Genomic DNA, 16,417 nt, shown 5'->3' on the forward strand with positions numbered 1-16,417 from the left:
AAAACAACGCAAAAATGATAAAAGAAACCCATGGATCACTCGAGGAATTATACGTTCAATTAAAAAACGCAATAAACTTTATAAATCGTATATTTCTAAACCGTCTGAACAAAGTTTCAAGAAGTATAAAAAATATCGTAATACTCTTAACAGTGTAATCCGCTCATCAAAAAAAGATTATTATTCTAAGGAATTAAAAGATGCAGAAGGAAATTTAAATGCCACGTGGAAAGTTATAAACAAATTGATTAACAAAAGCAAACCACATAGCAACAGCGACAGTCTTAAGATAGACAATGAAGAAATATCCCAACCCGCTGAAATCGCACAATCATTCAACCGTTTCTTTACAAACATCGGTCCCAATTTAGCTTCCAAGATAGTTGGTGACAATACGAATTTTAAAGAATATCTTTCCCAGCCAAATCAAAATACAATGTTTTTTACTCCCACAGACCGACATGAAATAATTGAAATAGTACAAGCTTTAACACCAAAGAAGTCCACAGGCTATGATGGTATTAGTACAAAACTGTTACAGCAAATTGTAACATGTATTGTTTCTCCATTGGAACACATTTTTAACTTATCACTCTCCACTGGATGCTTTCCTGATCTAATGAAAATAGCCAAAGTAATCCCGATTTATAAAAAAGATGATCCTACTCAAGTTACAAATTATCGGCCTATTTCCCTCTTACCATGCATATCAAAAATATTAGAAAGAATTGTTTACAAAAAATTGGATTCCTTTTTGTCATTTAATAAGATTATTACACCAGCCCAGTTTGGATTCAGAAAAAATTTCTCGACCGATTTCGCAATAACCAACTTGCTGGATAAAGTTGTAAACTCACTTTCAAAAAAAAATCACACCGTTGCTTTATTTATGGACTTAAGTAAAGCTTTTGATACCATTGACCATGGTATTTTACTTCATAAGTTGTATAATTACGGGATAAGGGGCATTGTTTGGTCATGGATTAAGAGTTATCTTTCCAATAGGCAACAATTCGTTTTTATCAATGATGTTAAATCTCCTGTATCGTTTATCAATTGCGGCGTCCCGCAGGGTTCTATTCTGGGACCTTTGTTATTTTTAGTATACATTAATGATATAGTAAATTCATCTTCCATTCTTTCTTTCATCTTATTCGCCGATGATACTAATATTTTGTTATCTCACAAGGACTTACCAGAATTAATAAATATAATGAATTTAGAATTAAATAAAGTTTCATCATGGTTTAAATGTAATAAGTTATCTCTTAACATAAGTAAAACTCATATTATGCATTTTCAATCATCTCACAGAAATGAAAATTTAACACAAGATATTAAAATTGATAATGTGCCTTTAGATAAAAAAGAATACGTAAAATTCCTTGGTATCACAATAGACAAGCATTTATCATGGACTCCACACATAAGCAACGTGTCTTCCTCTGTAGCTAAAGGAATTGGAATACTTTGTAGACTAAAAAAAATCTTACCAGAGAAATCTCTTGTTATGATATATAATACATTGATTTTACCATATATTCACTACTGTAACCTCATTTGGGGGAATAGCTGCAAGACAAAGCTTAATCATATACTTTTATTGCAAAAGAAAGCGGTTAGAATTTGTTCAAATTCTGCCTATCTTTCACATACAGATCCTCTTTTTTATCGTCTGAAAATATTTAAAATAAATGATATTAATACTTTACAAATAGCACTGTTTATGTATAGATATAATTACGACATGCTTCCTCCAGTATTCACGGATTTATTTTCATATAATAACAATTTACACTCATATCCAACAAGAACATGCAATAATATTCACTTAAACAATCCTAGGACACTATTTGCACATAAAACACTAAGACATCATGGACCTGATATTTGGAATGCATTGCCAGATTCACTCAAGCTGACAAGATCATTTTATTCCTTTAAACGAACTATAAAAGAATTGCAATTAAACCAATACCTAACAAATTGAAAAAAAAAGAAAATCATTACCATTGTTATCATTATTTTAATTATACATTAAATTTTATCTAGAAATGTATAAATTAAAAATCGAACAACAAAACGTGTTATATTCTAAAATTCCATGCGAAGGACCAAGCATCTCCCTCCCTCCCCCCCCCCCTCCCAGTCCCTCTTGCACCTGCACGTTTAATGACAGTAGACATTAATTATTTTGGCTATTTTCCAGGGTTGTTACGTTTTCAAGCTTTGCTTTTGTGACGACCCTTGCAACTATTCTATTTATTTATTGTAACAGGAAATACCACTTAATGAATTTCATTTATGTAAGATATGTTTGAGGATTTATATACAAAACTATTGAACATTATTTTGATGTCAAGTCTCAGATATGTATTTTCTTGTCCAGAATTTTGTAATGAAAAATGTTGCAAAAACCAATAAATGAAATTGAAATGAATATTTCATATAATACAAAAGAAATAGTGAGTGGATGTCAGTCTCCTCTTTTGCATACCAGCCAGGATGTGCATATAAACCGTTTTGTGAAATTAAGCGAAATTTCAAAAAATGTCATAACTTTTTATTTTACATCCGATTTCGATGAAATTTTCACTGCTATGCTTGTTGGATTTTTCTCTTTTTATTCGAATCAACATTTGTTGGGGTGGACTTGTCCTTTAAAAGTGATTAAAATACACCCAGCAGAGTCTCGCGGGCCGGATTGAGAAGCTCCGGGGGTCGGATCCGGCCCGCGGGCCGTAGTTTGAGAACCCCCGGTATACTATGACGCATGAGAAAGACATATATCGCACCAAAAATTATAATAATATTTATTTATCTTATTTTACTGCGTTCCCTGCGTTCCGTATTTGGGACAGGTGCTGGCATGCGACGCTATAAATATAAAATGAAATAACATTCTAATGATATTTTCAATCTTTTGCTGACTTTGTTCTTACGTAATTTAAATATCGTTTTTAATATGCGACTCATATTTGATCCCCCCCCCCCTCCGTCCAGAAAATTTTACGAAACTGAATCCCAAATTTCCTGAAATTCATAGATATTTCCTGGAATTTTCAAATTTGATTTTAAACGAAAATCGGGCAATAATACAGCGAGCCAAAATTCGGCCTAGGTGGCCAAAATCAAGGATTTTAGCATTTTTTTTGTTCACGCCCTCTTTAAAAAAAGGACAAAATTACAAATGCGAGCGCGAGCAGAAAATTTTGAGCTACGCATGGCTGTAAAACATTATTAGAATGTAACCTGAATATCATGAATATTGATAGTTTCTACGTTTAATTGTTGTTTAATTGTAATTTTCGGATGTCCCGAAATTTCTTGGAATATTTTCATTTCCGAACCTTTCCTGGAAAAAGTCAAAATTTCCTGAAAGAAATTTCCCGAATTTCGGGAAGAGTGGGAACACTGTTTTCAGGCTCTGTCACTTGTCGTACACTGCATGCACTGCACTCTGACCGAAACAAGTGGGATTCCCAATAAGGGGATTCCCCATTTTTAAAATTCTGTATTAAGGTGTTCAGGGGGTGTTCACTCTGACAAAATATATTATAGAAGCCCAAAATTCAATCAGAAAAAAAATCGCTCTGAAAAAATGAATTTTGTTTAAATAAAAAAATATTTTAATTATTCTAAAATGTAATTAGAGATCAACTTGTGGAAATGACATGTATTTATTATTAAATAATTAATATCAGAGTCTGAAAATAGTTGGCTCATCCCGCGCTCGCGCGCGTAATGTAAAATCCTCACCTGTTCGACAGCCTAGACCTAGGCCGGCCCGGCCCACTGCACTGTAATCACGTCGTCTCATCTAACTTCGGAAAAAATGTCGTCAGTTGAGAAATTGAGCATTCAAGGGATAAGAAGTTTTGGCCAAGATGATGGTGACCGACAAGTCATCCAGTTCTTCCATCCATTGACCCTCATAGTAGGTCAAAATGGGGCAGGGAAAACGGTAAGTATCATTGACATTGGCATGATTGGACATTCACATTGGTCACATTTTTGGTGGCCATTCCATGGGCATGGCGAGGCCGATGGCCATGCCATGGCATGGCTTGGTCTTAGGCTTGGCTTTGGATGTTTTTTGCAGGCGCAGCAGAGACTGTCCTGAGTCTGACAGCAGAGTCAGAGGTCAGATACTGAGCTCAGATACCACTGTCATGACTGTAGGCCCTAGAGTAGACCAAGGCAAAAGCTTCGGTCTCTGTTGTGTTGGGTGTTCAACTGAACTCCGTTGGCCATGGTTGGCTTCATTCACCAAATTAGAATATTTTGTTGTCGATAGGCCTCATATCGACCTTGATGTCGACATACGAAGGATTTTCAATGTTTCCGACATGTCGACATGCACGCACCCACATCGACATGCAAACATAAAATAAAAAGGGGTCTAGCCTAAAACTCACGAAAAGGCTTAAAAGCTAAGCTGAAAAGTTAGAAGCTTTTAAGTTTTATCCACAGTAAGTGGCGCGATTGAAAGGTTTATTCAGCTATAAAGCGGCACATTAAATGAAAAAAGAATACCTGCGAGCTGCGCGGCAGCAGAAATACGTCAGTGCCTGAGTGTGGGCCGGCCTGCCCGATCGAGTTGTCCCTCGACGATCGCTCTAGATCTAGCTAGCGTATAGCGAGCGTAGCGTAATAGCATTCACTGTACCCATCCATATGTACCCATCGCTATTCACCGTGCTTGATAATACGTTGCTCCTCAATGCATTACTTTTCACATAAACGTTTTTGTCAAAGTTTGCACAACGAACAATTGTCCATAGACTGTGTACAACGGATAGATCATCTCCGCACAGCGATTCGAAGACCGCTGATTGGTCAATCGCGCAGATCACGTCATGACCACGTGGTCCCAAAAATAATTCCTTCGGACTGCGTGCGGAAGTATCGATAGCGATAACGATATCCGGTCGCGTTGTGTACGCCGTAAATAGTTTTGGTTCGTGATCGGATCGCTCCGGTATCGATCGAAAATTATCGAAACTCTGCAATTTCATGCATATTCAAGCGACGCTCCGAAACCCGGAAGCAAATTGACTTTGTGCACGTTGCGATAGACTCTACAAATTCCAACGAACACGATGGCATATAGACGCTAATTCGTAAGATTTTGACGGAAAAGCAAGAAGTAATCGAAATTTGCTTACCTGTGCAGTATCGGTGAGAAAATAGATCCTCCGAGAATACCTTTCATAATTCATATAGAATACGGGAAAGTGAAATTCTAGGTCGATTTTGGTACGAGGTGATAGAGAATTGCACACTTGTTTTGGTGGAATTCTGTGTGGGGAAATAAAAGGCTTGCACTGCGCATGCTTACTATATTTTCATTCATAAATTGGTTCTCGGCAGGGGCTGGATGACGTCATGTAATAAGCAAAAATGTACACGACCGCTACGTTCACGCTCCGCTATCCGTTGTACACAATTGTTCGTTGTGGTTTGTGACCGCCGCAATTGAGCGCTTATTTCAAATCACGAAGTCACAGAAAACTTCCCTTCCTTCGTTTGGAGATCTTTGCACGGATTGCCGCGGAAGTGATATTGAAATTATCCGTTGATTTTCATTATTTTTTACTGTCAATTTGAGGAGCTTGCGTTTGCAGCACATGTGTACCAGCGTATAATACGCAATGATCACTATTGTAATTGGTGATTCTCAAATTGGTTCCTAGTGTTATTGCGCAATGCTTTCGAGACCGGATCGTGATACAAAACTTGATTCTCCAGAAAAAGATATGGATTAAATCGATGATTTTGAAAGTGAATTCACTTTAGCTTTAATAGTGAAAATATGTTTTCCCACACTGAGCCTGTATTATATAGATCTCGATCTAGTGTGGGGATATCACTCGTGTCAAGGTGAATACCGTAAGTAACGGTGTATTAACCGCACCCCCAACTTTGGACTAAAAAAAAAAAAAAAAAAAAATCTCACATTTACATGCATATTTGAGGTACGAAGAAACAAAATCTAAGTTTTTTAAGATTTCAAAGTATCCAAAGAGATTACCGGTATGCAGATATATGCTGTTCTTGATCAATTCATCTACAAATGTTAGAAAGAAAGAACGGTCCCGACAATATTGGCAACTTACACACTCGCTCACCTCACAGTCACAGTGTACACACACAGCACTGCCATTACATTGCAAACTACGATACAGTACAAGTCATGCCAGTACATCTTATCAAATTATGATCTGTGTCTTTCCCAGGCCCAGCGTAGGAGGAAGAAACATTCACATTTCTTGCATCACAATCTCACAATCACTTTCAGAAATTTGATGTCTTAGCATGAATTTTGGATACGGGATTATAGGAAGGTTCAAGAAACAAAGAAATTGGCATTTTTTCCATTTGTTTTTTACGGCTTCTTGCCGTCTCTCTCGTGCATGGTTTACATGAAGGAAAAAAAACAAGCTGGCGCGAAACGGGACTTTGAATAGTGCCAGCTTAAGTCGCACTATAACCACATTACAACGCAATCTCTAAGCTCACTCAACTCTCGCTCAGCGGTGACAAAATATTACCGAGTATGCTTGGCGTCTCTTTAAATTCGCCAGGGAACTTCACTACTTTGAATCGAGAATAAAGTCAAAATTAGTGTCATGAAGGTGGGTGCGTTTGTTATGGACAACATTTAATTAATATTGCAATAATCGCTTCCCATTACCCGCGGCTCATACCCCTCTAAACGACATTGCCTGGGCGGCTACGCCCGGCCACTCGATGTGTTGTGAACTGGCAGACATCGTACATGTACGGGAGGGGTTACGGCGGGCTGGCTCAGACCCGTCACCGTGTATAAACCGCACCCCCGACTTTTGCTTCTGCCCCGCCGAGAAAAAGGTGCGGTTAATACACCGTTACTTACGGTACATTTGATTGAGAGTGTTATGTTCCACGATCGAATGATTTTTTTGTTAGGGAGCCTAGGCTAAATTACGGTCCCTTTTTCATGTCGACATTGTCGATGTCGGGATTAATTTTTAAGCGACATGTCGACATGGATTTTTGTTCCCGACAACAGCACTGTAAAATAGAGACCGAAGAATCTAAGTTGTAGCGCGATCTGTACAGCCTACGACATGGCCATATGTTTATGTATTAAGATCGGATAAAACGGGGAAGTGATTGCGCGACAGCCGAGGTAAGTCACTGTTTTTTATTTTTCCCCATTTTTTGGCAATTAATGCCAAGACAAGAGGGAACATTAATTTGCATTTTGGTCGCGTTGAATTTCAAAATTTTTATTCATTAAAGACAAAAATTGAAGAGCCCCGACGGGGGGATTTTGCATTGCAAGTCCCCTAATGGTGGCTGCACGATAGCGAGCCGTCTGTGTACGAGGAGAAATAAAAAAATGTTAAGAAAACTCCTCGAAACAGACGGCTGCCAGCTGTCTAATGGTAGGCTGTACACATGCATGACCAAAAATTAAAGCCAAGTGGTATTTTTTTAGTTTTGGCGTGGGCAGCGCATGCACTCGTAGTCAAACAACAGTAGAGGTGCAAGTCAGCGAATTTAGATTGTCCCAGTTTACAGGGACTGTCTCAGTTTTCAAAGATTTATCCACATATGCCGACAGCAATCAAGTGCGCTAGTCAATGTAAAGCATTATCAGGCTTCATAACAAACAAGATTAGAAGGAAAGTTTTGAAAAATAGACAGGGAACTAGGGGGAATTGAGATCATTGAATCTATTTTTTCATCACTCTCAATCCCCGCAATAGCTGTCCATGTCCCGCAGGGCTATTAGTGAAGAAAAACTCTCCCCATAAATGAGGATAATCTTAATATCAAGACATGATTTGTCTTGGCTTATGAGGATATCCTTGTTTTCTGGGACAATCCCACTTTTTTGACCAGCGCCTCTACTGTTAAAGGGTATAAAAAAACACTGATTTGCCAAGAAAATGTGGTTTTGAAAGACAGGTCAATTGCAGAGTTTAAACGTATTTAGGGTACATGTACATTAATACTGGCCAGATGTAACCCAGGGAGCTCGGGCCCACCATACGGGCCGTAGCACAGGACTAGTCATCGTAATATTAGGCAGCAGGTGCTCTTCAAAATGGGGTAGAATGGGGTCGCAATAGCACTGCAAATAAAAGGGGGAAAATGAATTATGCACTTGTCTCGATTGTATGGATGAAGGTCTATCGTTACACAGAATCCTGACATCGAGGCACAAGCTGGACCCTCAAAATAAGGAAAAGTTCTGTCTTGTTTGTTCTCCTTTCAAAATTGAAAACAAAATGGCTGATCGATACGGAAAGCTAATATGACATGGAGGTCTAACTTTTCCTTTTTTGAGGGTCCAGTTTGTGCCTCGGATTCTGTGTCACAATAGACTTTCAACCATATAATCGAGGTAAGTGCATAATTTATTTTTCCCCTTTTATTTGGATTGCTATTGCGACCCCATTCTACCCCATTTTGAAGAATACCAATGTCTGCCTAATATTCCACAGAGCTCCCTGAGTTAATGCCAGATGTAGATTAAGAGAATATTAAGCAAAAAATTTCCAAACTTTTTAGATATTGTTCTGTTTTCTGTTTATGGTAACTACCGTAGGAATTGGCAGTACAGCTTTTTGCTGGTTAACGCCAAGCTGGTATATAACCAATTACCTAGGAAACATTTTACGTCTAGGTTAATCAGTCACAGTGGCTGACGTTATAGACGACAGATATTACTCTCAGGTCTTTTTTATCAAAGTCGACACAATAGCAGAGAGGGGATTCTAACTCACAACCTTGCAATTACGAGTCAAATGCTATAACCACTGGACAACTCGACCCTTCCACCAATGTACAGTGTTAAAAGTTATTACCTCAAATTATCTTGAAATTTGGAACAACTTTGTACAGCAGGTGTTTGTACAGTCAATCGATTGATGCCCTATTGCCACCTTTCCAAAACCACTTAAAGGAGAATGAAACCATTGGAACAAGATAGCTTGTTTGAAAACAGAAAAATCCAAGAAACAGATCAACAAAAGTTTGAGAAAAATCGGACAAATAATGAGAAAGTTATGAGCCATTGAATATTGCGATCACTAATGCTATGGAGATTGCAAATTGGCAATGCGACAAAGATGTGTGATGTCACTTGTGAACAACTCTCCCCATTACTTTAGTATATATTTAACTTGAATTGCCTCTTTTATCACATCTATCCATAGATCATGTGTTATTTCTCCATGAGGGCATGTAATACATATTTTTTTAAGAATACATCATGGATAAAGAGTTTGTATCATCATAAGAAAAAGCAAAAAGAGACATTTTGAGGTATTTTATACTATAGTCCACCAAAGGGAAAGTTGTTCATCAGTGACATCACACATCCTTGTCGCATTGCCAATGGGAGGATCTCCATAGCATTAGTGATTGCAATATTCAAATGCTCATAACTTTCTCATTATTTGTCCGATATTTCTCAAACTTTCTTTATTCTTATTTGTTTATTTTTCTGTTTCTACACAAGCCTATTTGATTCAAAGGTTTCATTCCCCTTTAAGTGTTTATATGACACCTAGATAGATCCTTGGCATTTGATTGGTTGTTTGATATCGATCATTCGGACTATTTTACAATGATGTCATTGACCGGACAATTTAAGATCCATTCATCGTGCAATTTTGGATCCATACAATTTTGTCCCTTGCTTGCATTGTACGCGACACAAGCAATATGCAATCAACAGACCGAGCTCGCATTGCATGATTATATTTTGCATTGAAATTGATAATTTTCCTATGAAAAATAATCTAGTTGTAAGTGTCATATAAACCAAATAATAAATGTTCCTTAATTCATGTAATGGACAGAATGCTTCATTCAGTAAAAGATGAAATGAATGAAATCCATTTTCAAATCGCAATTACGGTATTGTCGGCTGTAACTTGAAGCCTATTTGGACTTTACTCCGACCACAGAGCATGCTTCAGAGCTAGATAATGATTTTATTATTCCTAAGGTAATACCGAAGTTCAAGTAAAAAAAATTACTTCTTGGAACCTTTACATTTATAATGTATTGTGTGATTTTTTTTAAATCGCATCTCATTGGATCGCATTGTGGGCGCAGGGTTTAAGTTATACAATAATAATAGGCATTTATATAGTGCAATCTATCTTTCTATATTCTATTCTGTGGCGCGATATTATTATTACTCCAGCTTTAGCTCGAGCTGCCTTCCAGCGCTCATGCATTCAAGGAATTAATCCTGCCAGCTACCCATTCACCTCACCAGGGTTGAGTGCAGCACAATGCGGATAAATTTCTTGCTGAAGGTAATCATGCCATGGCTGGGATTTGAACCCACGACCCTCTGTTTCAAAGTCAGAAGACTAATCCACTGACCACCACGCTCCACACTTAACACCATTCACTTATCACAAAGTCACCCTCAAGACCCCTTATTTCAGCTGTCTTGTAGTCTTGGCACATCAACAACTAATTAGCAGTAAAAAAGCACAGCCATCTTTCCTCATCCCCCGTGGAGTAAATAGCCATATCCAAATTACCACAGAAATGCTAGGTTGTCCGCTCTTTTTCCCCAACTATAGTTTTATTTTGTTATTTTGCTCACTTAATTTCTTATCCATCTTGACAGACAATCATTGAATGCCTGAAGTACATCTGTTCAGGAGACTTTCCTCCAGGGAGCAAGGGAGCCTTCTTCATTCATGACCCTAAGGTAAAGTACTTTCACAAGGTCACAATAATCTGTTGATCCTCAAATTGGCCACATTCGCTGATATTTTTACATCATGTTAAAAAAATTGAATATGGATGTACAGCATGAATGAAAATTATTGATCATATTCATATTCATCATCTATACAAAAGATTCAAATTTGCTTTTACAAACACAATTTTACTCCGATGCATGCATGTCAAAGGCTATTTTATGGAAAGTGTCAATTTGTCCATTTTTAAGGCTATTTTATGAAACATAACTTTGTTGTTTTTCATGGCATTGCCAATTTAGAGTGTGTAATGATGTATAAGTGGAAGATAAATAGTCTGTTTTTCAGGATAAGAACCATATTTTGCATTTGGAATTTGTGTTTTTTCGTTCTATTCATACTTCATTTGGGATTAATAGCATTTAAGAGAAACTGCAAATTATTAAAGAAGACACTGTACATGTTAAAATTTGGAGATTTGGAAGCTATCATGTACATGTAGCAGTGAGTTAGTAACAAAAGAAAGTACATTGATACACCAAATGAATCAAACTACCAATAACCCTCTATTTATAGGCCATTTGTTGAACGTTGTTAAATCGTGTTTTAATGAAATTTTTCATGATACATGTAGAAGATTTAAGATTGTATATTCGATAATACTGTAATACATTTGGGGGGGTCATGAAATGAATCTTTCTAATTATTTTTTTTTTCTCGTTTGTCTTTCTTCTGTGTCACATGATCAGGTTGCTCATGAAACGGAGGTCAAAGCCCAGGTCAAGTTGCGTTTTAAGGACAAGGCAGGGAAGGACGTCGTCGTTACCAGAAGTATGGTTGCTACACAAAAGGTCAGTACCATATGTAGTAGAACATGGGTACTTGTTCGGATGTGATTGTGTTAAATGTGTTGTTTACCCTGATGAAGAGTTGGTTCTAATAGTCCAGAACAACAAAACCAAACAAAAGTTTAGAAAAAAAAACACATTTAATCTGTCAGAGAATGCATGTAATGATGATGGTGAGGCATTCGTATAGCGATATAGGTGTACAGTTATATCCTACATAAATTAAATCATGTATGCTGATTGGTTTAAATGACATGTGACCAAACATATCGATGATGTTGAAAATGAAACGCCCACTGAAGAAAAATTACTATTCCGTGATGTCAAGGATGGAATAGTGCACTATTCCATCATTGACATCACGGATCATTGACACAGATCGTGCTATCTCTCTAGCGCAGGCACAAAGTGTTCCACTGAGAGCATCGCTTCAGGAAAAGTAGGTCAGTCAACGCAGCGAGTTAATGTCATCAATATATTGGTTCAGAGTTCATTTTCAACATCATCACAAAATATTGTGAATATGATTGGTCACATGATGGTAATTAAACCAATCAGCATACAGGATTTAATTTATGTAGAATTTAAATATTTCTATTCCAAGGTGCACTTTTATATTCATCTCTGCTTTGGCTCTAATTTCCTCTCTCCCTCTGTGTATTGCGTGACCTGCGTGGATGGTGCATGGGAATGTGCAAGTAACTGGCAACATACGGGCATTGCGAGGTGCCTGCATCAAACTGCACACACGTTTCTTGTGTTCAAGTTGCATGTGGAGGCGCGATAGCTCAGTCGGTAGAGCGGGGGATTCGTATTCCGGTGACCCGGGTTCGATTCCCATTTGGTGCGCTAGTGCCCTTTGGTAAGGCATTAATCCTCAGTACCAGGTCCTTCGGAGAGGACCTTAAGCCGTCGGTCCTCTGGTTGCTTGCTTACTAGCATTCTTGCTTTCTTAGCAATCGGGTAAAAAATCACCACCAACCAACCAACATACACCGATTACCTGGGGAAATCAACTTGGTAATACGCTCGAGTATTCAATGAATTGCTTTGTACTGAATACCCATTTACTGTTAAAAAACAGGAGAGTGGCAAATGTAGTTACCGATTTACTATTTTTGTCTTCTTTTTGTAGGTTAAGAAAATTGAGTTCAAGTCTTTAGAAGGAACTATTTTGAGGGTTGACAACTTTGGACAGGTGAGTCAGTGATGGAATTATTGGTATGAAATATGTATGATAGAAGCATCTAACAGAATTTGTTAGGAAACTAAATTGTGTGGACAGTATTGCTCTTGCTACACACATATATAGATATGTTGAAATATACACTTTATGTCTGCAGCCTATTTAAAAAAAAACTTGTTGTAATAACAATTTGCATTATAAGCTAATTATATTATTTAATGTGATTGACTGATAAAAGAGCTTGGTATATGTTTTAATTATTATGATTATAAATTTGCATGTCTAAACATGATTTCAAGTAGTTACATGTGGCAGATGTCGCTAGCTGTTAAAACTCTGGACATGTTCAAATAGAATGACTGTGGAACAGTGTTAAAAGTTGGTAATAAGGGTGAAATTTTTATTAGACAGCAATAAGTGACAAGGCTTATACTTAAAGCAATGTGCATTTCTTTTGTATCTATTCTTTTATATCTGCAGAAAAACAGCATCAGCTCAAGATGTGCCGAAATAGATCGAGAGGTAATAAGATACAAATAATGTACATCAACAATTGGACTAGTATAGATATATGGACTGCTTTAAGAGGCATGGTTGTTTCTAGAGGCTCAAGGGGACCAGAACACGACTATGCCCGAGGGCATGGTCTAGCCGTTGCGCTACCTGCGAGGCAAATTGAAACAACCATGTCTCGAATATCAAAACAGTCTTTATATATTTTATGAATCAAATTAAATGTTAGGTCTATTCTAGGGCTAGATCAAGATCTGAAAGGTCTGAGCCTAAAACTTTTAGGCTTAGATGTAACTTGTTCTAGTAAAAGCCCTAGACCAGGCTAACGTTAGGTCTTGATTCTCGAATATCAAAGCAGTCCATACCAGTAACGTTAGATATTTAGGAACCAAATAAGGGTCTGGTAATAGATCTAAGTTAGACTCTACAGCAAGTTTTAAATCTCCAATAGAGTGTACCATTAGATCTACGTCAGATCTAAGATTAAATAGAACATTAAGTGTAACTTAGAATTAGATCTAGGCCCAACTTAGATCTAAAGTCTACTCTAATAATTAGCTAGCGTTGGTCTTTATTTAGAATTGCAAAGTTAATGTTAAACCTTACGCCTGGACCTAACATTGTTGTTTGTCATACCCAGTTACAGTCTCGCATTTTGCGAGCATGCATTTGAACAAACAACTGCAACAAGACTTGATTGATACATCCGTTATGTCCATAATAAGTTAATCTTCTTTTCAACAATGTTTGTAGACAATATATTTTAACAGGAATAAATAAGCAAAAGTCAAAGATCGGTATCGTTCCATCAATTGTTATATCCGTTGCGCAATAAGCGCGTAAATGCGCGATTTGTCTTAAACTTTCTTTTAAATCGCGCCTTACTCTTCTTCTTCTCCTCCTCCTCCTTCTCCTTGCTTTCCTTCTCCAAATTTTTTTTTTTCATTCTTCATGATCATATTTTCCTTCCTCTTTGTGTAGATGGTGGAGAGTCTTGGTGTCTCCAAACCAGTCCTGAGTAATGTCATCTTTTGTCATCAAGAGGAAGCCAACTGGTAAGATTTATTTTAAAGCAGCTACGAGCCAATAGTGCCATCTTTAGTCCTCAACTACTCATTCCTGGCCAGTTTCCTGACCCATAATGATGGTGTAGTCTAATAATATAGACCCACTTGAATGATAACGTGCTAATTAACTACTCGATACATTTATGCCACAATAATTATGTTACTAAGTAGCAAAACAATTACGGTCCCTCTCAAAACATTTTAGTTTCTTTGTACAAATACCATTCTAGGTCTATTTATTCTCCGTAGTATTAGTAGATATTTGAAAATGTATATTTTAAGACTATGTATTCATAACAATCTGTTATAAGTATCAATGAGAGAGCACATATAGTTCACTCCACCTTTGATAATGATAAATAATAATAGTTACATTTATATAGCGCTTCATATGTGGTTGCTAAGCGCTTTACATTGTAATTATTATTATCACAGGATCCTTCCCTGTTTCAGACACAAAATGCACTCCCTTGATAGTATCCTGGCCAGGCAATCGGTGCACACATATCAATATAATCACATTGATGTTCACATCCTACTTAGTACCCCATTTCACTTTTTTTTTTTTTGGGGGGGGGCAAATTTTTCAGAGCCTGTGCTTTTTCTGACCTTCAAAGAGAAAATTCTGTCACATAAACAACTCTCTCTTCATTTCTCAATATGACAAAATAATTGATTTCTTTCAGTGTTTAATTTTTCTTTTTTAAAGTTTTTGTATCATAAAAGATGAGATAATAATAGTTGTCAGTTCTTATTCCTATGAAAGACGGGGGGGGGGGGGGGGGCGTTTCGTCAATATTTTCGTCCGACAAGTTGTCAGATCTGACAACTTTCCTGGATTCTGATTGGTTGAGAAGCACTGTTACTATAGTAACTGTAGGATAAAACAGGACTTGTCTGATAAAACGTCCGACAAGTCCTTTCATGAAATGCTCCCCAGGGATTTCGATAATTCCACGTCATTCCCAATTAAATGATTTCTGCTTCGAAGAACTATATGTGCACATGTACATGACTGCAAGCATCATAAGAAGTTGCTTGTATTTTATTGGCTGCAAAGTTATTTGTTTTGCACTTGGAGTTCAATTCATTGCACTCACTGAAACCGAAAGTCCCTTTGCCAGTATCATCATTACCCTATTACAGCTATTAGTACACTTATCATACATCTTTAATCTATTAACACCAACAAGATACTTGTATCTTCAACTTAGGGGATATCCCTTTTAATTGTTGTTAGTAAACCAGATGATAATTTTTTTTTATGAAGCCACTACGTCTTGGCAGCCATATCCAAATAAGAATTTTGAAATAAAGTACAGGCTTTTGTTGATAAAGTGGTGATACATGTATATAGTAGTTTATGTTTTTGTATTTTCACTTATATTTTGTATTCATGTGTTGTAAATATGTTTGTACTCTCATACCCCGAGAGGAGGTCGAAAGAGTCAATGAAATCTTACATCAATCTTAGTAAGATATTCTTTTTTAAAATTTTGATACTTAATTAATACTTTTTTTCTTAGGCCTCTCAGTGACGGGAAGACTCTGAAAGGGAAGTTTGATGAGATTTTTGCTGCTACCAGGTAAAAAAAAATAATGTAAATTCCTATTATATTTTGGCCAAAAATGTTTTTTTTTCAAACCCATAAAGTTTTAGGAGAGTTATCTTTCCTTTATTGTTGAAAGCAATTCTTGATAATCTGTCTGAATTGATGAAAGAAGTTAAACCATAAGAGAGTAAAAAATTTCCTCTGTTATGTAAAGGTACAACAATATGCACAATATCAGATGAAATAGGTTTTTGCATTCAGTACACAATTTGAACATTGTCAGAGAAGTTAAACGAACAGATAGCAAACCCCTTTTGTTGTTATTTCAAGTTACATCTGTACATACAATGAATAGGTGAAATTAGCTTTGCATGCACTTTGAAAATGTTAAAGTTCTTGTGCTTATCAAATTTCAAGTTGTACATATAGGCCTACTGTGGCCCTAACTGCTGATTACTCATAAGTTTTAGGAGAGTTATCTGTCCTTTATTGTTGGAAGCAATTCTTGGTAATTTGTCTGAATTGA

The 16,417-nt window shown here is 36.9% G+C and overlaps 1 protein-coding gene across 1 annotated transcript in view; it reads left to right on the top strand.

Annotated features, from left to right (window-relative positions):
• The first annotated feature begins 3,794 nt into the window (after window positions 1-3,794).
• The window catches only part of LOC121414022 (DNA repair protein RAD50-like), a 64,879-nt gene continuing 52,256 nt past the window's right edge, over window positions 3,795-16,417 (top strand). Inside the window, exons 1-7 of the mRNA XM_041607065.1 lie at window positions 3,795-3,964; window positions 10,649-10,732; window positions 11,474-11,575; window positions 12,708-12,770; window positions 13,239-13,280; window positions 14,253-14,326; window positions 15,865-15,924. Of these exons, the coding sequence (XP_041462999.1) occupies window positions 3,836-3,964; window positions 10,649-10,732; window positions 11,474-11,575; window positions 12,708-12,770; window positions 13,239-13,280; window positions 14,253-14,326; window positions 15,865-15,924 (554 nt within the window). The 5' untranslated portion in view covers window positions 3,795-3,835. The remainder of the gene's footprint in view (window positions 3,965-10,648; window positions 10,733-11,473; window positions 11,576-12,707; window positions 12,771-13,238; window positions 13,281-14,252; window positions 14,327-15,864; window positions 15,925-16,417) is intronic.

Source organism: Lytechinus variegatus, chromosome 1 (genome assembly GCF_018143015.1).
Source record: "Lytechinus variegatus isolate NC3 chromosome 1, Lvar_3.0, whole genome shotgun sequence".
NCBI lineage: Eukaryota > Metazoa > Echinodermata > Echinoidea > Temnopleuroida > Toxopneustidae > Lytechinus > Lytechinus variegatus.